The 27730-nt window shown below is 41.9% G+C and overlaps 1 protein-coding gene across 2 annotated transcripts; it reads right to left on the bottom strand.

Moving 5' to 3' along the window:
• LOC141517411 (major facilitator superfamily domain-containing protein 8-like) lies at positions 1-27512 on the bottom strand. Of its 2 annotated transcripts, XM_074228383.1 has the most exons (12): positions 27422-27512; positions 23717-23808; positions 21288-21331; positions 19830-20070; positions 18727-18840; positions 18147-18291; positions 14980-15035; positions 11920-12028; positions 8285-8419; positions 5653-5756; positions 5323-5570; positions 1-3892 (listed from the first exon to the last, which is right to left on the bottom strand). In XM_074228383.1, exons 1-12 carry the CDS (start codon positions 27484-27486, stop codon positions 3680-3682), a joined length of 1566 nt encoding a protein of 521 aa, XP_074084484.1. In that variant the 5' UTR covers positions 27487-27512; the 3' UTR covers positions 1-3679. The 2 variants fall into 2 exon arrangements, with proteins under 2 accessions (XP_074084484.1, XP_074084483.1); XM_074228382.1 differs by lacking the exon at positions 27422-27512 and having other exon boundaries at positions 23717-26258.
• Between the last annotated feature and the right edge of the window lie 218 nt (positions 27513-27730).

Consider the following 27730-nt stretch of genomic DNA (forward strand, 5'->3'; position numbering starts at 1 on the left):
TGATTTATTATAATTATTTAAAACAAGAGATCACAAAAGAATTTACAGTAGTCACCAAAAGCACTGCACGTTTTTAAAATAACTGAAGAGTTTAACATTCCATAAAGATCTACAATCCTTCAATTTATCCTGACTCCTTAAGACTTATCACAGTGACCTCCCATGATTTTCCAGAATGTTGCACAATATTAAAGGTAGTAAAGATCCTGGGTAAACTTTTCAGTGTTACTTAGGAGCTTTTACACAGCCAGTGAATAAAATTTTAAAAAAAAACAAAAAACAAATCTTTACAAGTTAGTGTTCCTTGAAAGGTCAAAGGGAAGACTTCAGTAGATTTTTTAAAAAAGTTTTCACAGATGTTGACTTTGTTACAAGTATAGTATGGAAATTCAATCTTCCCCTCCTTAAACTTGATTTCTATTTACCCTCAGCTGTAAGTTAAGTCTAGAGCAAATCCAACCTCAGCCACCTCCTAGCTATGTGACCCTGGGCAAGTCACTTCACTCCAGTGTCTTCTGTAAAATGAACTGGAGAAAGAAATGGCAAAAACCACTCCACTATCTTTGTCAGGAAAACCTCAAATGGAATCATGAGGAGCAGGCCAAAACAAAACACAACTCAACCACAAGCTCAGCTAGGTCTGTCCTGGGAAACCCAGCTTATGGTTGTCAAATTTCTTTTGGTGAATTAACTAATGAGCCCATGTATGACTTTTAGGTTTTTTTTTTTTTTTTGCAAGGCAAATGGGGTTAAGTGGCTTGCCCAAGGCCACACAGCTAGGTAATTATTAAGTGTGAGACCAGATTTGAACTCAGGTACTCCTGCCTTCAGGGCAGGTGCTTTATCCACTGCCTCACCTAGCTGCCCCACTATGTATGACTTATAGAAGGAAACTCACAAGATATCTCAATGATTTTCTCCCAAAAACATTGCAGCTTTTTTAAAAATCAATTATTCCCAACTATCACTGGTAAGAAAATACTCAGTAGGATGTAAACTTTTTGAGGGCATAGGCTATTACAGTTTGGGCTACCTAGTAAATATTAGTGGTTCCTGAATGCATTTGCTCCATTAATAATTAACGACCCTGAATAATGAATGCCCTTCAGTGCAGCAGCAAGCTGGGCCTGGGCTACTTCCAATCCTCTACTGGATAGACATGTGTCCCAGGTAGTCTAGTGTGGGCATTATAATCAGAGGCTCTTGATGCAGGTCCCCTTCATTTTCCCTATAGAATGAGTTGGTGCCAAGATGGGTACGCCTCAGGTACCAGTGTGCCAGACAGCCTGGGTGAGTGACCCCAGTGTGCTCTCCCTGTGTAGCTGAAGGGAAATCCTGATCAGAAGTATGGTGGGGAGAGAACAAAATGCCAATTCAAGGCAGTATCAACCACAGATAAGGGAATTAGCCACAATACAGTTTTTGTGCAAATGATTGGATCACAATTGGAAAAACAGGCAGCGCCTCTAAGAGAAAATTGGCTTGAAAAACCATTGAGGATTCTTTGGTATTTTGTCAATCAGCCTTTCCTACCAACACAGTCTTCTTTTCAAGCCCCACGTGTTCTCCAGATCCTTTAAAAATGACTAGTTTAGAGGTAGAAACGTTCATGGGTAGTGCAATTCTGTCAAATCCAGGTAAACAGAGACAAGCCTATGGAATCAGAAGGCAACTAAGGCCAGTCGTCTGAACTAGGAGGACTCGGGGCTTCCCAAATGTCTCACATCTACTAATGCTATGAAGCAGAGGATTAACCTGGGAACTCTTGTCCTGCCTCTGCCACTCCTCAGAGAGGCAAGGGGAAAAAGATTGACTTCCTTAGGTTTAAATAGCTGCTCAGAGCATTCAACCAGAGTTTTATCAAGTCAACAACTTCGTTCTCTAAAATTTTTTCTGTTCTATAAATGCACATTTAAGTGCATCTATATAAATTGTCCAATAGTAATTAAAGGAAACACAAAGCCTCATAATAAACTAACTCCAAATAGATTTCTGTCTTTGTGGGTACACTTCATTTAATGAGACCTTGGGTAAACTTTTTTTTTTGCAAGGCAAATGGGGTTAAGTGGCTTACCCAAGGCCACACAGCTAGGTAATTATTAAGTGTCTGAGGCCATATTTGAACCCAGGTCCTCCTGACTCCAGGGCCAGTGCTTTATCCACTGCACCACCTAGCAACCCCTTTGGGTAAACTTTGATGACCAAATTCTAAACTTCTAAGTCTAGCAGTCATAACCCTTCTGATTCCAAAAACCCTCACTCTAGTATTTATCTTGCTTTATTTTTGTAAAAAAATTTCATTTTATTTTCAGTCCCAAATTCTCTCCCCTCACTCTCCCCTCTCCGGCCTATTTGGATATAATTTTCTGAACGCAAATGCTCTCCTTTGGCGTGTATGTATATGTGTGTCTTGCTCTTCCCTGACTGCCCCATACCTTTTCCCACCTGAGTTTTTCCTTGGGAGTGCCTTCCTCTGACCACTGTACCCATAAAGCCAGCTGCCATTTCAGACAATAAGACACAGCTCCACCCCCCCAGAAGCCCTTCTTCACAGGCTGGCTCTTTTGAAAAAAGATAAGACACCATTTTTTAATAAATTTTGCCAATATTCATCCTCTTTAAAAAGTCTAGAAGATTATGGGGTTTTGTTTTTTTTTAGTACCTGGCTCACCTTTCTCTAGATGAGGTTGGTCACTGGTGCCATCTCCCTTAGCCCCAGGTTGGGGTGATCTTCCCAACAGGCACCCCCTTAGATAACATTCTGCACACTGTGGGGACTTCAAGGAGAGGCCGGGGAGCTGAATGTCACAGTGTCATTTAGTAAGATGACCTACAACTTGTATTATGGAGGCAAGAGGACGGACACTTACTGGTGTAAGGAAACATCCTCTGCTAAGGCAGATGGGCACTGGTTGTCTGGGGCAAGGAGAGCTAAGCCACCCAGAGATGGGCAGCCAGGAGGCAGCTTGGCCCAAGAGTGACCCTACAGTACAATGTAAAAGACAGGGGGCTAGGAGCTGCCACAGTGAGGGGTGTCAGGGCCTGGGGACAGGAATACCCCTAACTGTATGATCTTAGGCAAGTCACATTACCATGTTTGCTTCAGTTTTCTCATTTGTAAAAAAAAAAAAAAACAAAAAAAAAACAGGGAAGGAAATAGCCAACCACTCCAGTATCTCTGCCAAGAAAATCCCAAATGGAGAGTTGCATGTGACTAAAACAACTAACAACAATATAATGGCTATGAAGATACATTTCCAAATTTTTTGTGGTGTGGAAATTGGGAGCTCGAGCCCACCTGTAATCAGGTTTTAACATTTTTTTTCTATCTTTTTCGATTTTCTCTGACATAGTATAAACCTGATCCAAAAGTAAGTTAATAAAGCAGGCCCAGCTCACATTAGTAGAATGTTATTAATAATATATAGGTCTCTGTTCTTTAGTTTGAGTCATGATATAAAAACCTTTGCGCTTCACCTTGTATAGAGAGAAGTTAAAATCTAAAAATGATGAACTTGCCCTGTGGTACAAAGCCAGAGGGGCAGAACTGAGCCTGTGTAGGGACAAACAAGACAGACTTTATAAAAATCACCTGGTTTTCTGCAGTAATCCTGAAATGAAGCCATGGTGAGGTGGCCCCATCACTTCTGTAGCTCTTCACCTGTTCAACTTCACTCTTCTAAGCCTGGTCTTGGACTCTCCCATGCCTTACAGAAAAAGCAATAAGCCTCTTATAAACTGCTCCCAAAAGTAGGACAGTTAATATAATTATTCCACAGACTAAGCTAAAGGACCATCGAGGGCCTAAATAAGTGTATGTTTGGCTAACAAACACTGGTCCAAGAATCCTGGCTCCACTTCCGGAGGCTGTTAACCAGCCCATGTAGATGCCCTAAGAGAAGAAAGGGTGAAAACAACGGTTAGTTTTTATTAACCAAATGGAGCAATGAAGCTATTAGCAGCCTAAGGTCTTCCTCTTTCCTTTTCCTAGTTAGGTCTCAATTAAGTCAACAAATTCTTCCCCATTATTATTTTCTTTTTTCTCCCTTTAATACAGTTTACTGAGATGCCTCAGGTATATGTCAGAAGGAAAGATTAGCTTTATACTTAGTGTGGCAATGTATTTTCACCCTGATAAATAATACTGTTTATATAAATGATATTTACTATTCATTTTTTATTTAAATTCATGCAAAAATGATAGACCACCAAAAACACTCATTTTCCTGAGCTCAAATCCAGTCTCACACTTATTAGATGAATGACTGTGGGCAAACCACTTAAGTCTGTTTGCTACAGTTTCCTCATCTGTAAAATAAACTAGAAAAGAAAATGAAAAACCACTCTAGTATCTCTGCCAAAAAACAAAAACAAACAAAAAAAAACCCCAAATGGGATCATGGAGAGTTGAACACAATAGACAAAAAACTATCAGAGACTTGGCTGAATATTTGTGAAATGCCTCAGAATATTGATACTGCTCTTTAAGAAAAACATAATCTGGGGGTGGCTAGGTGGCGCAGTGGATAAAGCACTGCCCCTGGAGTCAGGAGTACCTGGGTTCAAATCCGGTCTCAGACACTTACTAATTACCTAGCTGTGTGGCCTTAGGCAAGCCACTTAACCCCATCTGCCTTGCAGAAACCTAAAAAAAACCCCCATAATCTTCTAGACTTTTTAAAGAGGATAAATATTGGCAAAATTTATTTAAAAAATGGTATCTTATCTTTTTCAAAATTTAGCCTATTCTTCAAATACTATCTTTTTTCCTTCACAGGAAAAAAGAACCCAGTCATTGCTTTCCAATATGAAAAATACTATGTTTCAATTTACAAAGAAATGGGTCGACTCCTTGAAGAAGTATTCCCATCTGGAGGTTTTTTTAGAGTGTTGTTCCTAAAAACTTTCAAGGCTACCCCTGCATTTTCAGTCAAGCGCAGACACCGGTCTGTTATCAGGCAACTACAGCTGACAACCCCCTTTCTTTTCAACTCTGGAGACACAAGTGCTTGTGCTACACCATTCTTGCCTGGGAAGTTAGATTTTGATCTCAAGAGTTTCCAGAAACACTTTGGAAAACTTTTCTTTTTGTTTGATTTTGGCAAGGCAATGGGGTCAAGTGACTTGCCCAAGGTCACACAGTTAAGTATCAAGTCTCTGAGGCTGAATTTAGACTCAGGGCCAGTGGTCCATCCACTGCACCACCTAGCTGCCCCCAAAGATTACTCTTTTCATTTAAAATGTCATCTAATGGAAAAATTTGTTGAAATAATTGTAGCAAAAATGGTGAGTTTTAAGTACTAGTCTCTGTAATTCTCTTACCTGAGGTTTTGGTCCCAAAATTTTTGAGTAAAGGGTATAGGACATAACATTGCAGGCTGGGTAGCCTAGCCCTATGAGTACAGAGGCAACGAGGAACTGGGCTAGGTGAATCACTGGAGTATAAAGACACCAGGCCTGCTCCACTGGGCAGCCTGTTGGTGCTTCACTTGAATTTCCTGCTGATAATTCCCAAAAATACAGAAGCCTTTCTCCAGATGATTTATTAGAAATGGAATTATTATGTAAATCTAAAAAGTAAGAAAAGCACATTATTTTAAAACAAGAGTAGCTTACATAGATAAAAATAAATTTTTATAATCAAGAGAATACCTTCCCACTGTATTTTTGGAAACTTATTTCCCCAAGGTAACAAGATAAAGAATCCAATCAAAACAATGATTAATCCTCCAAGCAGAAGTACACGCTCTTCAGTTCTAGGAAAAAACAGACATTTAAATTTAAACAACTTTGGTAAATTATAGCAAAACTATCCAGTTAACTGAAAATGAGGAGGGGATGGTGGCTGTCAATCAGTGTCTGGGTTACCTAAGTTTTTGCCTGTTTTGATCACCTAAGCCAGTGTTCTACAAATAGGGGCAACCTTGGCCTGACCCTGAGAGATGAGTGAACAACCAGTCAGAGTAGGAAGATGGGCTGTCATCCACTGTCTCCATGATATAACTCCTAGCCTAGCTGCCAACCCTGCCAACCCGAATAAGCCTAGTAGTCTCTTCTCCCACCACAGGCAGATTGCCTTTTCCAGAGTCATCAGCAGAAATCCCCCTCGGGGAAGAAGAGCTCTAAGACAACTGGAATTAGGCCCCAGAAACAGCTGCACAAATTTTCATTCCCACTTTCCCCTCCAAGTCCCCCCCCCCCCCGCCCCGCCCCAAACACACACTTGTTCATTTTCTGGTGGGGATGAGTGAGGAGGATAGAATTAAAAGTCATTGTTTTGCTTTTTTCCCCAAACTCATTTCCCTTCTTCTAATTTTTCATGTTTCCATTCAGGAATGTTCTCAACCTCCTCATTCCTGCCTTTCCTCCCCCCAGACTGTCAGAACAAGTTCCTCCCTCCTTGATGCCCAGCTCCTTGTGGAGTTCCCCCCCAAAGCTTCTTCTGCTTTCTCTGCACTCTTAGCTCCCATGGATTGAATTCTCTTCATTCAAGGGTCTCAAATAGGTTAGTGGGGAGGAGAGGAAGGCATAGCATGGGGGGTGGGCAGGACTATGGGAGAGGGTAAGCATAAAAAAGATATTCAGAAGACTCCAAAGGAAAAGTAAAGGAAGGGGTGATGTGTATGATGAGATGTGAGGGTCAAGAGAGTGAAGAATCAAGATTGCTCTAAGGAAAACCCTTTTCATTTTTTAGCTCAAAAGCCTGAAAATCCTTCCCAGAAAGAATCCATGTACTTCTCTGCACGGGTAAGTAAAACATGCTGAGCATGCTTCAGGACGTCTGGGTTTCTAAGGGTGACTGATCATTATAGATCTACTCCAGGATACCCCACTATTATCTCAAAACAAATATACTTACAGCAAAGCTTTCCCCCTAAAGCGGCTTGCCACCCCAACTTCTGGCCAAGTCATACTCCCTACTGCTACCTATCCTAGTCACACATCTTTATGCTACCAGTAACAAATTCTTGAGCACACACATGCAGAATGTGTATACTTAGTTAACAATAAATTATATAGATGTATTAGTAGACTAATAATTATGCTTATTTTAAAAAGCATAGAAAAAATTTTTTTAAAGATGAGATAGATATGAAATAATGTTTGACCCTACACTCAGTCAGGAGCCACTGAAATTGAAGAAAGTGATGTGGTCTGATCTGCCCTTGGCAGATGAGTGAAGGACAGACTGGAGAAGGAGAGATGAGGCAGGAAGGCCAAAAAGACTGTGGGTAGGTTAGAAGTAATGAGTGCTTAAGCTAGACTGGTAGTGGGGGGAGGGGGTCTGACAAGACAAGCTGTGGAAAGAGAAGGGATAAGATTTGGCAGAGTGAGGAACTAAGCATGGTGATGGTATGAACCTGGGAGGCTAGAAGGGTGGTGGTGTCCTCAACAGAAATAAGGAGGCACAGAAGAGGGAAGGATTATGTTTATCTACCTGCTAAGGGTTTTACAAATATTTCATATGATCAAGAGTCATCTGCAATGCAGATTTCAACTCCTGTGATTCTTTTCTCATTAAAACCAAAAAGGGATGGGTGCTGCCCTAGAGTGCAGCGAACCACCTAAGGGTGGTGGTATGGGGGGATTCTGCCCACCTGCTTCTGGTCCAGGGGCTGGCAGCTTGCACAGTCACGAAGGTTAGCATCCAGACTGGGATGAGTGATGAGTTACAGAAGCAGAGAGTAACTGGGCTGGACACAAGCCCCTCTACACCCTCTGAATGGTGGCCTTATCACAGCCATTGACATGGACCTATTCAGGGCCTGGTCAAGCTTTGCCTTCTTTCTCTGAGAACCCCCCTCCCCCGCAGTTGTTCAACCTTATGATATTTACCTTTTGTACTTAATTATATATCATATTATTGAATAGATGTGATGATGAGAGTATTTCCTCCTCAAATAATCTGTAAATACCTCAAGGCCAGGGTCATGTTCAGGTCCCAAATAGTTCTCCAATTACTTATAAAATGCAATATTAAAATCAATTAACTTTTCATCTTTCTTTTAAAATATAAATTTAAAGTGCCACAGTACCTACAATTTAGGCTGGTGGTCCCTCAACTCTACAGAGGTGCAATTTAAACAAATATTGATGCTCTAGATTTAGACAAAACAAATATGGTTTGTTTTTTTTTTTTTAACAAAAACATTCTTATGAAGGATTCCTATAGATTCTCAGGTAACATTTAAAATACCTTATTTCAAAGAAATAGATGTACACATAATATTTAAAGAGCTAATCTGTTCTTAATCATTGTGCATTTTTACTTTTAATGACTTACTTTTTGGAAAGTGTTTTAATGCCCATGAAAACGATGACTGCTTCAACTCCCAAAGCAGCAAGAATTATTCCATTATATAAAACCGCTTGCTCCCTGGTCCAGGCATACATAGCCATTGTGAGTGGAGTAGCTATGCTATCAATATAAGACGAAGACAACAAAATTAGAGCAAAGAGATAAACTACTTAACATAAGTGACAACGACTGATTTAGTGCAAAACCCTAAATCAGAAAATGGACACTGGAACACTCTCAACTTTCTCCAGGGGTAACAGGACCACTAAGTTCCCATGAGCAGCTGACCAGTCTTCCCCATTCCCTTCCATGTCCCACAGTGGCAATATGGCTTTGTCTTAAACCTGGAGAGATTTCTTGATCTCTCTTCCCCTTCCCTTTTCTGTCTTCCTTCTCCCACTTCTCATTTTTCTTTTTTCTTACTTTTCCTTAGAGGACGTCCCACAGTCCTACGTGATCCAGATGTGACAGGCCTTCTAGATTTGTAATGCAGTTGGTTTACATGCTGCCCCCACCTCCCCAGAACTCCTTTGGATTGCTTGCCCAGACTGCTCCTTTGGATTGCACCTGGGGGTTGCAAGGATCGGGGACAGAACCTGCCACATCCCAGAGGATCCCAACAAAGAAGTCTGAAGGTCTTTGTCATGGGCAACTTGAATTCCCCTGGAGAATCCAAGGTGCAAGGAGACAAGGAGAGCAATAAAAAAGAGCATAGGGGAGATGAGGCAAATGTGAGGAGGCTTCATAACACATCTGTTGTGACTGTGAAAGGACCAGTCCTCTCATTCTGGGAGAAAGGATCAACTCTTCCTCCCCAGAGATTCTCCTGGCAAGCACAAACCCGAATGGTGTAAGAGCACTTGAAGAGTGGAAAGGTCTGCAAACACACAGATGCCCCCCTCCCATTCCCCTGTCTGCCTCCTCAGCCATCCGGCCCCTTCTGTCTCCCCTGGGTCTGGCGGGTCCACCTGGACCCATCCTAGCACTGCTTCTGCCCAGCAAGGCCATCTGACTTCCCCAGGGCTATGTGACTCTCTTCTCACAGCTCCCTCCAGACTCCATCTCCCCATTACAAGACAATGTCCTCAAATGTCCTCATTTTTTTTTTTTACATGACTATAAATAGCAATGTCTTCTTCTGCAAACTGCCTACTTACATCCTCAGGCTATTTGTCAATTGGGCTATCTGGCACTTCTGAGGAATGGTCTTCAATAAGTGAATTTTCCAACTAACTGAAGCTGAAAGGCCACTAAATGAAGTTGAACAGTTGTCTATGGAAAACTATCCAAATGGGCTAAACATTTTTTTCCTACTTCTTAAACAAGTGACTTTTAAAGACTTGAAAATTTTTTGATATTTATACTAGTCATTACCCAATAACCACTTCATCTCATAGAATCCTACCTTTTAAGAAAGACAGTTAAGCAAAATCAATCAACATTTATTATTAAGTACCTACTATGTGTCACATACCATGCCAAATGCTGTGTATTAAAAAAAAAAAAGGCAAAATACAGTCCTTGTCCTCAAGGAGCCCACCATCTAAGGGGGGAAAACAACATGCAAACAAATATATACAAAGGAAGCTATGAGCAAGATAAATAAGAATTAGCAGAGGGAAAGAACTAGAATTAAGAGGTGTTGGTGACTGTAGAAGGCGAGACTTTAGTTGGAATTGAAAAAAAGGCAGGGAGGTCACTGGTCAGAATGGCACTCTGGCCTGAAGTCAGCCAGAGAGAATGCCTGAAGCCAAAAGACAGAGCAGCTCAGAGGTGGTGCCATGGGACTGAAGAGGACAAGTTGGGGAACGAGATGAAAGAAGATGGGAAAGGTAGAAGGGGAGGCAGCTTAAGAAGGCTACAGAGAGCTTGGGATGCCAACAGATCATTCTGCATTTGATCCAGAAGTTTACTGAGTTGGGGCAGAACATTTTGGGAAAACCACTTTGGTGGCGAAAGGAGGATGAAGAGAAGTAGAGAGAGACTTGAAGCAGGCAGAGCCACTAGCAGGTATAGCAATAGTCCAATATAAGATGATAAAGCCTGCACCAGGGTGAGGCAGGGTTGGAAAAAGGAGCACCAAGAAATGTGGCAGAAGTGAAGCTGATGGGCCTTGGCAACAGCTTGGACATAGGGGGGGGCACAAGACTGAGAGGATGGTGGAGTCCTCTACAGTTACAGGGAAGGTGGTCGCAATGACTTTTAATGGGGAAAGAGAATCAGTCCTGTTTTGGACACACTGAGTTTGAGATGCCTGCTGAATATCTAGTGGAGGTTTGGGAGAGGGGTAGGGGTAACGGAGATAGTCATTAGATCCATGGGAGCTGATGAGATCTCCAAGTTCACTAGGCCAGAGGGAGAAGAGAAGACAACCCAGGACAGAAGTCAGAGAACGTGATGTGGAGAAGGACCCAGCAAAGGAGACAGAGGGGAGGTCAGAGGAGGGGGGGAGGAAAATCAGGAGAGAAAAGAGAGTATCAGGGAGGGGCAAGTGACCACGTGTCAAAGGTGTGAGAGATAAAGGAGGATGAGGCCTGAGAAAAGGTCCCTGTATTTGGCAACCTAAGAGGCCACTGGTAACTCTGGAGTGTAGTTTTGATGGAATAATAAGGTCAGAAGCCAGACTGTAAGAGGGTGAGGAAACAAGGGGAGCAAGAGAAGAGGGAAAGTAGAAGTGCCTATTGTCCACAGGCTTTTTGAGTTTAGCTACAAAGGCCAGAAGACATAAAAGACAATGGTTAAAGGGGATGGAAGGATGTAAAGGGTTCAATCAGGAGAGAGGAAAAAAAGGGAATGAGCTGGTAAATAAGGAGAAAGACTGAAAATAAGTGAAAAACTAGGATGACAGAGAGGACAATCTGTGGGAGGAGACAGGGATGGAATGAGATTCCTCCAATAAGAAGAGGGATTAGTTTTGATAAGGACCAAGACCACCTCACCATGTGAGACAGGAATGAAGGAGGCAATAATGACAAAGTGATGAGAGATGAGGGAAAGGGGAGAAAGAGAGTGTCCTCCAATTGTTTTCTGTACAATATGAGGCAAGGTTCTCAGCTGAGACAGTGAGAGAAAGATTTCAGGGGGATGAAAAGGTTTGAAAAAGTCATTGTAAAGACTGGGAGAGCTGATAAGGGAGGCTTGGCAGTAAAGGAGAAAGCAATGGACCCCCTCACTCCAATCACATCTCGTGCTTGTCATGGCATTGCCTCCCTGATGTCAAGGTCTTTTTGAAGGAAAGACAAGCATCCTGTGGGGTGGCTGAGGAAGAGAGCAGTAGCTCTTGGGAGGTGAGCGGGCTGAGGGAGAATCAATATGCTTATGAAGTCTGCCAAGTGACAAAGGGCCAATCTTGAAAATATTCCCTATGGCTCTCTGCCTTTCTTCCTGGGGAAAGGGAAGGGAAGGGTGATGGGGAAACCTAGGGCAGGTTCCGCTGCTCTTCTAAATGTGGCAAGGGAATAACCAAGTTGATTTTCTTTTTTACTGAATACAACAATTTTCAGAGCCTATTCATTTTTTGGTTCCATGACCACAGAAAACTGCCTTTTATAGGGTAGGTACATTCTAATAAACAAAATAGGATAGTTCAGGTAATATAACATAGAGACAATAAAACTCACGTTTCAAAAAGAGCAAAGATAAACAGGATGACGAAGAAAAGAATATTGGTGGTGACAACGGCAACTTGATCAATGCTTTCCTCAGTATCACGAACCACATCCGTGCGTACTGCATAGAAATACAAGAATAATTCAATGACCCACAGTTCTTACATTTGTAAGTTAATCTATATCACTATATCATGGAAACCATAAGCAGAAAACCTATATCAAACTTCAAAAGTATCTTGAAAATGATGCCGAGGGCAGCTAGGTGGCGCAATGGATAGAGCACCGGTCAGGAGTACCTGAGTTCAAATCCTGTCTCAGACATTTAATAATTACCTAGCTGTGTGGCCTTGGGCAAGCCACTTAACTGCATTTGCCTTGCAAAAACCTAAAAAAAAAGAAAAAAAAAAGATGCTGAAAATTTATCAATCTTTATCAATAAAAGGGGTAGGACTAAAACGGGGATGAGAGGACCTTTATGATTTAGGCAGAAACAATATATTTTAATTTCCATAAAATGATAGTTTAGGACTTAAAAAAAAGAAAATGAAAATATTGCTGAAAATACAGAATTATCGTAAGCAAAATTTTTTAAGCTTTTATATGGCTATCACCACATATTATGCCATAACATAGCAAATCTTCCCCTTGAGGTAGGGTAGATCTGATTTAAATCAAAATCAGTGAAAACACTATAAAAAGACATTGCTTAATTCAGTTTTCATTTTTAAAATACTTATTCTTACTAAATGATAAAACTTTACTATATATTCTTTGTGATTAATTTTTAAGAGGATATGCAACTACATCATATTTTGCTCTGATATTTTTCAGATTAATTTTGCAAAAAATAATAAAACTGAGTTATGATTTCTTTTTAATGTAGATACTATATCTGAAAATAACTGGGGTGGGGGAGTGTATGTGTCACAGATTAACCACTGATCTCTGGAGATATTTTTTATCATGATATATGATGACAAAGAAAACCAGTATTAAAATAAAATATTTAAGTGTTTTTTAATTCATGAATCACGCTTGTATTCTGGGATTTTAAAAATTAAAATATTCTCAGAGGTTTTTATGGTTTACTAAGACAAAAGATAAAAGAAAAAACTACTTTACAATTTCCTCAGTGAGTCTCAATTGAAACCACACTTATCCCCTAAGCCTTCTGAAGTATTTTGCTCAAAAACTGTTACGTTTACTGATTCTCCTTCATATTTTTCCTTTTTTTAAAATTGGTTTTTGCAAGACAATGGGGTTAAGTGACTTGCCCAAGGTCACACAGCTAGGCAATTATTAAGCATCTGAGGCCAGATTTGAACTCAGGTCTTCTTGACTTCAGGGCCAGTGCTCTAGCCACTGTGCCACCTAGCCGCCCCCATATTTTTTCCTTAAAAGCTATTCTAATCTCTTAAAATCCTTTGTGCCAAATATCCAAACTTCCTTCACCTCACATTGCTACCTCCTTGGGTCAGACATTTATTACTCTTTTTATTTTTGCAAGGCAAATGGGGTTAAGTGGCTTGCCCAAGGCCACACGCCTAGGTAATTATCAAGTGTCTGAGACTGGATTTGAACCCAGGTACTCCTGACTCCAAGGCCGGTGCTTTATCCACTACACCACCTAGCCACCCCTCATTTATTACTCTTATCTTGATGCATCTGACTAACATGCACCTAATTGGGCTTCCTTAATTTCAGCTTCTCTCCCTTCTATAAACAATACTCTGCATAAAGTGCCAAAAATTAATCTTCCTAAAATATAAAAGCAGCTCTACTTGATCCCCTTACCCACCTCTAAATCAGGACATACCCTCAACATCAAGACCCTTCCCACTCCTTTCTCTTCCAAATCACTTTTGAGACCTACTTCCATGGCATTCCTTTTAGTAAGCTTTCTTCAATAACCCTAATCAATATCAATTTTGTACCTCCTATTAACTTAGTTATATATGCACTTGAGTACCTAGTTAACAAATTAAGTTCTACCCTTTGTAAAATGTGAACATTTCCTATTTTAAGATAGAGGAGGGCTTGTTTCAACATTTTGATGCTGAAGACCCCAATGATTTTGAAGTAGAAGAGCCCTTAAATATCAGCAAGTCATTCTATAGAGGAGGAAAACTAAGTTCTAGAGAGAGTAATCAGCACAAGATCTCACACCACAGCAAGTGGCAAAGCTGAGATTTGAATCTAAGTACTATACTCCAAATCCAGTGGCATTTCCATTAAGAGTTTATACCTAGATCTGCATATGCCCCAAGCAACCTAGTATAAGATAGATGATCAGAATGCAAAGGAAAGGATAAGCCCATCCAGTGATTAGGAAAGTAAATGATCTGATTGCCTGCATGGTAACGTGAGTCTGGTAAAAAAAAAAAAATTACCAATGAAGTCATCTTAAGCAGTTTTAGATGCCAAATAGCGATTTAGATGTGAAATCTCTGTGAAAATAGGATTAATGGATTTGAGTAAATCAATCAATCAAATGAAAAAAGACAAAATGAAATAGTCCCTGCTGCAAGAGGCTAGCAGGAGAATCAAGGGAAACCACACGCACATACATTAGAAAAAGGAGACAGAATATAAAGAAACTTCAAGAATGACACTAGGAACAGTGAGAAGAGCATGAAGGAGGTCTCCTGTAGGACATGGTACCTTCCCTGAGTTTTAAAGAGAATTGGGAATTGAAGAAGAGGGATAATTTGGCTGCAGGTCCTTTTCAGTTGTTATATTTCCAGGGGAGGCTGTCAACCACAATTTCTTTAATGTCATTGTCACAGAGGTTCATTCAATGTACTTTGGTTTTGGGTTTGTTTTTTTTTTTTTGCAAGGCAATGGGGTTAAGTGATTTGCCCAAGATCATACAACCAGTAAGTATGAAGTGTCTGAGACTGAAAATTTGAATTCAGGTCTTCCTAACTCCAGGATCGGTGCTTTATCTACTGTACCACCTAGCTGCCTTGAAATGTGTTTTTTGGAAACAAAATTTAATGATGGCTAGACAGTCAAGAATCATTAGCAATATTTTAGTAATTGTAACTCAATAACGCTTAAATATAATACCTTCGTCAAAATTAACGCTTTTACACAGTCTTCCTGAATCATCCACACGATGTTCCCTTAAAAAGAAAAAAAGAAGCATTTTATTATTTAGCACAATTAATTTAACAATCATATCTTGGTGCGGCTCATGTAAATTTCTTTATAGTTCTAACCTACTATTTTACTAGTGCAGGGAATTTAAGAAATACTGAGAATGCAATTTATTTTCTAAAGAATACCATGACAATACGAATGCTTTATTGGGAAATGGTCCAACTCCTTGTGGGCATACAGAGATAATGGTTATAATTGTAAACCACCACCATTTAGATCTAGTTGATGAAAGTTTAATTGTTGATAACTTACAAATATGATTTCCCTTCAACATTAAATTTTTCCCCTACTCTAACATAAAGCACATTGCAGGGGTCTTTTGTGTCTCAAGGATTTGTTTGGCAGACAAGGCAAGCCTATAAACTTTATATGAAAATAATCTTTTAAAATGCACTGAATAAGGGGGTGGCTAGGTGGCGTAGTGGATAAAGCACCGGCCTTGGAGTCAGGAGTACCTGGGTTCAATCCGGTCTCAGACACTTAATAATTACCTAGCCGTGTGGCCTTGGGCAAGCCACTTAACCCCATTTGCCTTGCAAAAACCTAAAAAAAAAATAAAAAAATGCACTGAATAAAATACATACAGATTATAAAGGAAACTGATTATATTTAAATGTAGTTATAGATCCTAGGTTAAGAGCCCAAGCACATTCAATTCACATAACATAATTTGAGTTTTTTTGGAGTGTCTTTTAAAGTAAGTTATAAATTATTTTAGAATCCACAAACAAATATAAAATACAAAATAAAGATAAATATTTTACATGTTATGCACAGAATCCTCATTGACCAATTTAGATTTTTAAAAGGTCTATAGAGAACACAAAAGAAAGTATAAATAAGAGGTCAAATATACAAATATGTCACTGACCTGTAAGAGTGATGTCAAGGCTGCCAAAACTCAGGTTTAGTGAGTGTTAATTTGTGCTAAGTGCTAAAAGTTTGTTATTATGAGAAACCTATTTGTTGTTATTCTATTATTTCAGTTGTGCCTGACCCTTTATAACCCCATTTGGAGTTTTCTTGATAAAGATACTGGAGTGGTTTTCCATTTCCTTCTCCAACTTATTTTACAGATGAGGAAACTAAGGCAAACAGGGTTAAGTGACTTGCCTGGGGTCACACAGTGAATAATTTTTTGAGACTGGAATTGAACTCAAGAAGGAGTTTTCTTGACTCCAGGCCCAGTGTGCTTCCCAGCTGCCCCAAAGGCATCCATACTGTGGGGGAAATGAGAAAAATCAAAGAAAGAGGAATAAACCTTAGTCTGGATGGGACAATGATAAGGAATCATTGATGGAGAAAAAGCAGACTTATTCAACTCTCATTCCCTCTGTTATCTCTGCTAAAGATCACTGGACCATAAAGAACAAAAATGGAAAATATGGAGCTGGAAGAAATGATGAATAGGGAAATAATGAGAGCAACCTGGCTACATTTAAAGAACTGAACCAACTTGACTGTGGATGTAAAGAATTTTCAAAAGATAACAGAGAATTATTATTATTACAACAGAGCTACTTCAGATCCAAAGTAATAACAACATCTCAAAGCCAGGAAGCTTGACTTGGATTCTTGGCAAAAATCTCCATAGCAAGAAAAGGACAGCAACTCAGTGAGGCTTCATCAAGGAAATGTCAAGTCAGACTATAAACCTCATGATTCCTAAAAGATCAGAGGAATGCTGTAAATAGACTCTACCAAATTTAAGAAATCATCCAAACCAATTTTGGTGCTTTCTTTAAATGGAGAAGTATGAGTTAGCTGATTTATCTATCCTGGGAACTGGTTGAATGGCCAGACTCAAGGATGAATCATTTAACTCTAGCAGAGTGCTGAAGGGGTCTATCTTTGGCTTTGGTTAACATTTAAAAGAAATAAATCAGCTAAAGACAGAGATAGTATACTTATTAGATTTGCAAATGACACAATGTCCATTTTGTTTGTACACAGAAGAGAACAGAATTCAGAAGGAAATACAGATAAATAGGGTGATTATGAAATTAGAATGTGTGGTTATTTACCTAGATACTGAAAAAAAAAATAGTGTGAAATAGATACATGGTTTCATGTACAACTTTTCTTATGTTTTGTTGTACATAGGGAAATATTCCTTTTTTATGTTACAAATAAATATTAAATTGTAAGAATCATCTTTCCACCTCCAGAATAGGGAAGTCCTTCCTCTGTAAAAGACCTAGAGATCTTAGTGCTCTGCAAGCAACAAGAGCTAAAAGATCATGTGATCTGATGCTGCCTTGAGAAAGCTAGTGTCTAGAAATTGGGAGGTGAGAACCATGCCATAATTTTTCACAGTTAGAAACAGTTAGGTATCATGTTCAGTTCTGGATGCCATATTTTAGGAAAAACACAGATAAGCTTCAAGGAAGGTGAAGCAGGATAGTAAAGCATCTCAGTCTCTTGTCACTTGTGGATGAGAGTTAGGAACCCGAAACACTTCAGTCTAAAGGAAAAGAGAGGAATGGAGCTTCAGGTATCTGAAGGACTCTGATGAGGAAGGCTAAACGGGGAGGCCTGGTCCCCTGAGCCATTTTCCTCGTGACTCCCTGACTGACTTTGCAGTGATGTAGCTCATGGGGGTTCTCAGAACTTTCCTTTCCCCATGTATAGACTAGCAGTTATTAACAGAACAACTTCCATTTCTACAGTAGCACAGGGAAGTACTTTTCTCACAATGACTCTAGGAGGCATATATGAATTGTTCAGATTAGGAAATTGAGGCTGAGAACTACAAGGACATGCTCATTGTCATGTGTGTTAACACAGGCCTGAAGTCACACTTGAACCCTGGTCTCAATGCCAAGTTGAGCCCATTTCCTATTATGCTTTAAGCGACCTAACTACTAACCTCACAGGACTGTCATAAGAAACAAATGAGACAAGGTGTGAACTGCGCTTCAGGGATGGAAGCTGAAACAAGCTATGCATGTGTAAAGAAGAGAAGAGGAGAGCAAGACAGACAGGATGGAGTTGAAAGCCAATGAGGACCCGGCCCATCAATGGCAGCACAGCACCCCAGCACTACAAGCACTATCACACGATGATTCAATTACCTTAACAGAGCAAAGATCAAGAGAATGTTGATAACTCCCAAAAGGGCGCCGAGCAGAACTGGGGCCGTGTACATGTTCACCTGAAGATCAATGGCTTCCCACGTCACCCCCTTTTCTCCAATCAGAGCAAAACAAGTCTGAAAAACTTAGCACAGTAAAAAATATGCTAATGGATGACAATTCAAGGGTCCTAGATTGGTGAAGTGAAAAGGGACAAGGGTTAAAAATCAATGAGCCCATTTCTCTATTTTGACTTTACTCTAGCAAGTAAGATCAATAGCAAGAAGGAAGAATACTGGTACCTCCCAAAGTGATAAGAGAGCAGGCCAAGGCCAGTCCAGTAATATGACAATTAAAGCATTATGTTTCTAATGAACACATTAAGAAAACAGAAAATGTGTAGGGTTTGGGATGCTGAAAGGTTATTTACTTAAGATGGTATATTAAAATAATCTAATTTCTCCTCAGTCAGCCACTGGATTTCACTGAACCCAACTGACAGATGTGGAAATTGTCCTAACTTACTGCAGACAAAGATTCCACTGTTCTAGTTCCCTCCAAATAAAGAGCAGACACCTACCTGGACCCAGGATAAAGCCCAAGGCCTGAGAAGCACTAGTGTTGGCCATGGCACTGGTTCTTTCTTGAAGAGAAGTAGCACCAGCAATATAGGATCGAACTACTGCAACGTTCCCTTTAAATTAAAAAAAAAATCCACTTGATAAAATTCATTTTAAGTTTTTTTTGGGGGGAGGGGGTTGGATTTTTATAAGGCAATGAGGTTAAGTGACTTGCCCATGGTCACACAGTTAAGCATCTGAAGCCAGATTGGAACTTAGGTTCTCCTGACTCCAGGGCCAGTGCTCTATCTAATGTGCCATCTAGCTGCCCAATAAAAATCATTTTAACTGAGTGTTATGTAATTAAAGGGAAGTTATTGTAAAGGGCATCACAAAAACAACTCAAAATGCCCATACTGTGGTACTCCAGCACACTGGGTTAAGACCACCATGCTCTTGTTCTCTAAACTCGTCTGCATTTCCTTTTGGTAATTTAAAGGTGGAATTTTAGGATAAGATTACTGATTTTAAAAAGCCAGGATACCAACACCCACCTGATATTTACTGAGCACTCCCTGGATGCATAAGGTTGTAGCAGCTAGAGATGACTCGACAACAAATGCCCACATATGTGAACCTTCCACAAACCGACCGATGTCAGACACTACAACTACCTGCCTTGTCTCTAGAAGCGTTAATCTAAGAAACAGGAAACAACCCACAAGTCCAGTGAGCACTGACTCAGTATCAGCCATGTGCTTCAACACTGGGCTAGGGAGGGATGCCCCATCAACAGAAGAAAGCTTATCATCTAGTTGGAAGAAAGACTATACAAATAAAACAGCAGACACCATATATCAGTGGAAGAGCGTGGACAAGGTGGGAGAAGGCCTGAGACCCAAAGCTGGGTCTTGGAGAGTGAAGAAAAAGAGGAGACATTCCCAAGGAGAAAGACCAGCATGAGCCCAGAGAAGGAAAGACCAAGGAGGCTACTGCCCTGACAAGAAACTCCCAGGAGTTAAGGCTGAGGGTCAGACAGGGACAAACGATGGGGGTCTTGACAGTCAAACTAAGTCTGGAGTTGACATACATAGAAAGATACACATATAAGCAAGTCCCTTACCTGCTCCAAATCCCACAAGTCCACGAGCAACTAACATGTAGTATTTATTGTGGGAGGAAGGAACGTGGACATAGGCATAGAGGCAGTTGGCTGCCACTGCAATGAAGATTGAGATCACGAGAGGTTCTTTCCTGGGTCTAAAATTAGACCACAAACCAAATATAGGTGAAGCTATCATTTGGCCAAGACTATAAGAAGCAATAATCCAACCCAAAAAACTTGCATCTGCTGTGGGATCAATCTGCAAATGGAAATAAGCCCATTAAGATGCTATTTTTTTAAAACTCACATCTAAAACCTAAACCTTGTCAGAGCAAATAGAGCTGGATCTAGGAGTCAGGAAATCCTGGGTCCAAGGCTCAGCTCAGTTACCTACTAGATGGAGGACATTTAATCCCTTCCTATTTTGTTTTGGTTTTTTTTTTTTGGCAAGGCAATGGGGTTAAGTGAACTGCCTAAGATCACACAGCTAGACAATTATTAAGTATCTGAGGCCAGATTTGAACTCAGGTCCTGACTCCAGAGCCGGTGCTCTATCCACTGGCCCCATTTAATCCCTTCCTGGCTGAGCTAACATTCTCATACTTACCTCACAGGGAGTGGGAACACAAAGGGGAAGATGGTCATACACTGCTTTATAAACCTTAAAGTACTATATAAATGGTGATTACTATTGCTAATATATTAAAAAACCCAAAAGTCATTGTGTCACAAGAGAATTCAGAGGACTGCAAGGCTCTCTAAAATCCACAAAAGTTAACTGAGGTCTACTTTTCAACATATTACTGTGCACCAAAAATCAATGGTCAGGAAGCTTGTCTTTTAGAGTACACATAGTAATGTCCAGTAATGTAAGCAGCTAAACAAAAATGAGTAAGATCAGAGAATTCTAAATGAATGAATGCAACTGTTCAGACTTCAGACAATGAAGTAGTTATCAGAAATTTAGAGGATTAATAACTAGGTTTTTGTGGTGAGATATGTAAGGCATACAGACACTTCTCACTCCCCAAGCCTTATTTCAGATCAGAGTCTGTGGATAATTTGATGAGGCTAGAGAAAAACAACAATACGAATGATAAAAGATTAGAAAATGGTCCCAACTACCTAGAAAGGTTTGGAAAATTTCACCTGAGAAAGAGACTGAGGATTGAAGTCATTGGTGATATATACTATACAAAGAAGCTCTGTACCAAACCAGAAGAATTACAGAAACTTGGGTCATATGATTATTAAAAACTTCCTGGATCTTAGGGATATTTAGCACTAAAACAATTTAAAGAGTAAGACCACTGAATTTCCCCTACACAAGTGACTTTACAGTTTCACAAATAGTGATTAATTCAACACATTGATTGTGTGAGAGCCTGGAAATGCAGAAAGCACTTTCTTCCAGTCACTGATATGCTCATTCTACCAATCCATGTAAAAGCAGGAAGTGAGTCAAGACTTACAAACCTTTTGGAGGTATGGCCATATTGACATAATTACAATCGAAAAACCTGTGAAAAGTGAACAAAAACCAGATCATTTTACAGTCCTAGTTTCAACAGTTTCCTTTAAACAGTACACAGTCTACAACCCTGAAACATCATCATGAACCTTCTCCACTCAACTGTTGTTCTTAGGTCTGATCGTGGTATGGGGGGAGGGGGGACATCACAAAAACTATGCCAACAGCAAGCAAGATGATTTAAAGAAAACAAGAAGAGAAAAAAAAAGCTGACCCCACTAGCTCCTGCTGCTAAAAACAGAGGAAATATCTTCACTGAAATGTGGATCTTAAAAGTGTAATATACTGAAAAGGAAAGGCTGTTGATTTTTGTGGAAAGCAGTGTTACAAAAATTAGGCTTAATACTATTCTACATCATGTTCTAAAGTGAATTCAAAAAGGCTATGTGCTTTAATTATTAATTATTATAGAAGTAGATCATAGAAACCTTTCACAGCTTTGTTTTGGGAATAAATTCTTAAAGAGGTGACAGAAGTAGTGATAAAAGAGATCATTTTGATTATATGAAATTGAAAAACTGAGTCAAAGAAAATTAATTCATCTAGGACAAGAAGGGAAGCAGTTAATCAGAAAAAAACAACAACTTCGTATCAAATATTTCTAAAGAAATGCAAAAATAAAAAAATGTAAAAATAAATTTATTGAATTATTGGGCATTTTCTTCACTTTTAGTTTTCCTTGATTTTCCTTGAAATCTGATTGTTACACATTGCTATTTGGAACAGAAAATAGCAACAAGACAAAAGAAGCAATTTGGTTGTTGCTGAATAGAAAGATGAAAAGGCGGCAAAGAGATGACACCAGTGCTTCCCCCCCATCCCCCCAAACAGAAGCTTCCTTCTAGCCTAGCTACTGCCTCTGGGAAAGCCTGGTTTTCTTTGTAACTCAATCAAGGCCTCTTCTTGCAGAAAGCAGCCTTTCCTGATTCGTCCTCTACTCCCCTCCTTCCACCCATCTCTCTTCTGCTAAGAGATCCCGGTCCTCATTCTATTATTGCTACTTAGGGAAGGAAGGATAGGTTTTCTCCTTCATTAGAACATTGGGAGCTCCTTGATGTCTTTGTAGCCCACAGCTTGCCTTAAGAATAACAGCAAATCTCTTATACTTTACTTTTCTTCCTTAAGGATATGATTTCTTTTTCATCACATTCAACTTAAATCAATGTATACCACAGAAAAACAACATAAGACTAACAGACTGCTTTCTGTGGGGGGTGGGGTGAAGGGAAGTGAGATTGGGGAAAAACTGTAAAATTCAAAATAAATAAATTTTATTTATTTGATTAAACATTTTATTTTAAGTTTTAGTTTTTTCCCTAATCTTATTTCCCTCCCCCCACCTCCCACAGAAAGCAATTTGTCAGTATTTACATTGTTTCCATGTTGTACATTGATCCAAATTGAGTATGATTAGAGAGAAATCATATCCTTAAGGAAGAAACATAAAGTATAAGAGATAGCAAGATCAGACAATAAGATATCAGGTTTTTTTCCCCCTAAATTTAAGGTGATAGTCCTTGCTCTTTGTTCAAACTCCACAGTTCTTTCTCTGGATACAGATGGTATTTTCCATCATGGACAGCCCCAAATTGTCCCTGATTGCTGCACTGATGGAATGAGCAAGTCCATCAAGGTTGAACATCACTCCCATGTTGCTGTTAGGGTGTACAGTGTTTTTCTGGTTCTGCTCATCTGACTCAGCATCAGTTCATGCAAATCCCTCCAGGCTTCCCTGAATTCCCATCCCTCCTGGTTTCTAATAGAACAATAGTGTTCCATGACATACATATACCAGTTTGCTAAGCCATTCCCCAATTGAAGGACATTTACTTGATTTCCAGTTCTTTGCCACCACAAACAGGGCTACTACGATTGTACAAGTGATGTTTTTACCCTTTTTTCATCATCTCTTCAGGGTATAGACCCAGTAGTGGTATTGCTGGATCAAAGGGTATGCACATTTTTGTTGCCCTTTGGGCGTGGGTCCAAATAAATAAAATTTAAAAAAAAAAGAATAACAGCGAGTCCTTATATAGTTTTAAGGCTTCCATAGCATTTTCTACAAGTCATCTCATTGGATTAACAAATGTTTAGTCAATTGATTCTCTAAGCCAGCCCCAAGGGAAGAGCTCAGAATTTGTGCATGTCAACTCAAAGAAGTTACAGTGGTTAAAAAAAAAAAACACAGTCCTTTAAAAGAGGTCAGGGCTAATAGCACCTTTTCATTTTCAGCCACAATATTTCATTTTGCACTTGTTTACTGGCATTTTTCCTGACATTTTACAAAGAAAAAAAATCATTCATCCACTAAGATGTAGTAGAGAAAGGTCATAGGACTTGGTCTGTTTCTTTCTTCCCACCCTCCAATACTTACCTACACTACTGAGAAACATAGTGAGATACAGGATGCGGATGGAACACCATCGACTTCTGTAGTGTTCTTCAGTTTCTACAACATCCCACTGGCTGCATTTGTAGGAAAAAGGAGAAAATAAAGTTGATGGAAAGTAATTTACACATATGGACCAGGATCTAAGGAGGAGGGGGAAGAGGGTGTAGGTGGATAAGACGTCTTGATCACCCATGCTAGGTCTAGGAAAAGCAATCTAACGACTCTAGTGGAGGAGGATATCATTGAGTTAGAAGGGTCTATGAGGTCCCCTGATTTCCTTTACTGTTTAAAATTCAGGTTAACAACTGCAGCATACATTTCTCCTGCCAATGAGAAACATTTGGAAAAGCCCTAACATTTTACCAAAGTCACTGTCATAAAGAATGTTGATAGTGAATAGGCTGCAATGTGTAACTAATGGTAACCTGCTGTGAAGTTTTCCTATAAACCAAAGGAATTTGACTTTCCTCAAGGTGAAAATACTTTGTAACCATTAAAAAATATATACCAAGGTTCTGTGTTAAACAGAAAGGTCTAAAATGTTATTAACATGATCACAGGAACCAGCAGCAAGTGGCAGGAACGAAACCTGTGGGTGGTTGGGAGTCAGTGAGGATACAGGCCTGAGGGGCCCAAGATGCCCCCAGCAAAGTTGGATCTTGCTCCCATGGGGCAATTTCAGAGCCCAGCAAGTCTGATGTACAGTCAGTCTTCTCTTACTCCAATGCTACTTCCTGGAAACTGGGAGGAATTTCCATATCAGGAACCACACAAACTTAAAAGATTGCTATGGATATGTTTTGTGAGAAGAAGACCGAACCAAAGGCACCAGAGAAGTACTCGGAGCATCTTTGTCCATCCTTTATCCATATCTCTTTGGTAGTGTTGCTTAAAAGTAGCTCTCCTTCTTTAGGGCCAGCCCTGGGCCATACTTGGAAGAATTCATAGATGGAACATGTATCAAACATGAACCTGGGAGAGAGAATACATTCACTGCCAGATAGACCTGGGATGCAGCTCAGAAACATTTCTAAAGGAGCATGACAAGATAGAACTATCAGAAATCTAATGAGGCTAGGTTCAACAGAGAAAAATGTGATGTCGTAAATGAAACTTGTGTGGGGAAAAAAATCCCCAGGCACAAATGAGGCAATAGTTTGTGTGATTAAGATCCAGGAGAAACATCCAAGGGCACAGTGAGGTGCCCAGGAAGCAGCCACAGGGCAAGCACCAAAGCTCAATCAAGTTTTCTGGGCCCTGGGATGTCATCCATGTAGGCAGCTGGGATGGAAAATCTTAATTCTGCAGAGACAGACAGATTCATTCAGATAGCTAGATCTCCAACAGTCCACAATGCATGGTCTTCCACAGTTGCCTGGGGGCCCCAGGGAGGATGGACACAACCAGGAGTTGAAGGCTGGGCTTTGAGGTTGACAGCAACCTGGGTTCATGACCAAAGTCACGTCTCACTAAACGTGTGCCCTGGTTAGACCACACTGGGGATATGATATCGTGGGAGAATTATTGTCTCCTGTTTACAGGTTGGGATCCAATTTATCAAGCCCTTTGCTCCTAAAAAGCCAGAGGGCAGGTAGAGAATGCCAGGGTTTGTTCTTCTGGCATGGGTGTGAGAGGTCAGGAGGACACTGAGGAGCTGATTAAGATCAATGGCTCTTCCACAACTTCAGTCTCCAAGGCTCTCAGATCTCCATGCAGTCACCTAGAAAAGCCTGAGGAGCCAATCTGAGCTGGGATTTAACATCCCCCACCCCCGCCCTCCTAGCTTTTTCTCCTCTACCACATGGAAGTGGTCATTGGAGGAAAGCAACTAAATTGGGGAAGGGGTCTGAGCACTATGGCAAGAGATGGGGTGAACCTGTGAGGAGAGAAGGAAGGGGAACTTGTAGGTGGAGCCAGAGGATGCATCTGAAGCAAGGGATGAACCCTGCAAAAGCCGAGCCCGTTCATGAACCCGAGCCTGAGCACCAGAGACATGAAGTGAAACAATAACTTAGATTTGATTATGGGAAATGGTTTGTGTCAAAAGACAGACTAAGTCACTTGGAGGGGAGGCCCGGCAGACTGCAGAACTTGTGCTGACGTGTGAGGGAGCCCAGACTGCAACCGCTCTGGGCTCTGCTCTCCCTGCCTGGGCACTGCCATCAGGGCTGCTCTTTGGGCCTGTGTTTACTGATCTGTAACATGAGGATAGATTACTAGATCTCAAGGGGGGCCTTTGGTCTAATTCAGGCAGCTTCAAGTAAATAGGTGGTGAACAGACAGGAACAAAGAGCAGCCCTAAGCCAAGTGACATGGGCTCGAGCCCTTCCATCTGCACGCCCCAGTCCCCTCCGGACGCTGCAGCAGCCGCCTCAATGCTCTCCCGTGTTCAGGCTCTACTCTCCCCCTCATGGACCGTAAGTGCTGGGCTGACCTGACCAACCTCTCTGCCAATAAGTAAGATGGTCTCAATGTCCTTGGAGATCACATCCAAACTGGTGGGCTTCAGCCCCCCTCCCCGCCCCTCCTGGCTCCCTTCCCAAGCTCCCCACAGACTCTGGCCTCCTGGGTGCCACCCTATTGCCCTTGTCTGGGTCTGGATGCCCACCTTCCTGCCACCATCTCCCTTCAGAACTCGTCTCAGATGAAATCCCAGGGAGACAGGCTCGTTCTGGCCCTGAGCGAGGGAGCATGTGAGTGTGAATGAGAGCCCTGCTTTCTGGAGCCTTCCGAGCACAAGCACTGGTGCTGATATACAGCTTATGAGATGCCTGGTGCCAGGGGACCTGCACTGGGGGGCCCTCAAAGTGCTCCAGCCTCAGGAGAGGTTGCTCCCGAGGAGGTCGTGGGGCTGGGGTCTGCGTTTAAAGAGAACTTGCTTCCTTTGCAACTCTATCAATTTTATTTATGGTGGTGGCAGTGAGACCAGTGACGGCAATAACTGAGCACCTCACAACACCCCCGATGCGCCCCATTTTACAGTTGGGAGACGAGGCCGGCAGAGGCAAAGCGGGGGGTTCATGTTTGTTCCCCTTCCCTGTACGGCATGATACATTCATTCCAAGAAAGGATCAAAAGGTTGCTCCAGACCTCTAAAAAAGGGTTCGTGGGGCGGCTAGGTGGCCCAGTGGATAGAGCACCGGCCCTGGAGTCAGGAGGACCTGAGTTCAAATCCTGTCTCAGACACTTCATGATGACCTAGGTGTGTGGCCTTGGGCGAGTCACTTAACCCCATTTGTCTTGCAAAAAAACAAAAAAAGGGCTCCTGACCCAAAAGGGACCCTCTGGTCTCGTGGCCTCCCCCAGAGATGGCCATCAGCCCTTTGGGGGGAGAGAAGAAAACTGGCCCCCAGCGGCTGAAGGCTGGGTTCCGGGGCACAGCATCTGGGGGGCCCGGCTCTCTGTGCCCGAAGGAAGGGCTCCGCTGGGGGCGGGGCCTCTGCCGGGTCACCCACCCTCACGGGGCAGTGCCCGCCGTTGGCACAGCTGCCGCACATCCTTGGGTCCTTACCAGGCGGTGGGGGCGCCTGCCCGCGGGCGGGGTGGAGGAGGGGCACCCGGCCGCGGCCCCCTCCCGGCCCACGCGCGCCCGCGCCACTCCCCCCACCCGCGGGGGCCGGGAGGGGGCGGCTCCGGCTTCGCGCGAGGGGCGCCCGCGGCCCGCGGCCCTCGGGGCCCCCAGCTCACCTGCTCCCCGGGCCCCGCGGGCCCAGCAGAGGCTGCCGCTCCTCGGGGGTCTCGCGGGACGCCATGGCCCGGCTCTCGCGACACCTCGCGCCCCTCCGCGCCCCTCCGCGCCCCTCCTCCCCCCGGGCGCGCCGCCGCTCTTTGCCTTTTAGCCGCTGCGGCGCGTGCGCGACGTGGGGGGGGCGCCTCGGGCGTAGGGCGCCTGCGCGGGAAGGCGGGGCCGGAGCGCCCGGGCCTCCCCTCCCCCACCCCGCCCCGTGACCCCGCCCCGGCAGCCCGCCCGACGCGGGATGGAGGAGGGCCCGGGCC

Source organism: Macrotis lagotis, chromosome 3 (genome assembly GCF_037893015.1).
Source record: "Macrotis lagotis isolate mMagLag1 chromosome 3, bilby.v1.9.chrom.fasta, whole genome shotgun sequence".
Taxonomy (NCBI): domain Eukaryota; kingdom Metazoa; phylum Chordata; class Mammalia; order Peramelemorphia; family Peramelidae; genus Macrotis; species Macrotis lagotis.

Coding starts and splice junctions, on each gene's coding strand:
- LOC141517411 (XM_074228382.1), bottom strand. CDS start 23,927: ATGGGTGATCAAGACGTCTTATCCACCTACACCCTCTTCCCCCTCCTC. Junction 18,841..19,829: donor ACTTGTGGGATTTGGAGCAG/GTAAGGGACTTG, acceptor TTTAATTTAAAG/GGAACGTTGCAGTAGTTCGA. Junction 8,420..11,919: donor ATCTTTGCTCTTTTTGAAAC/GTGAGTTTTATT, acceptor TTATATTGATAG/CATAGCTACTCCACTCACAA.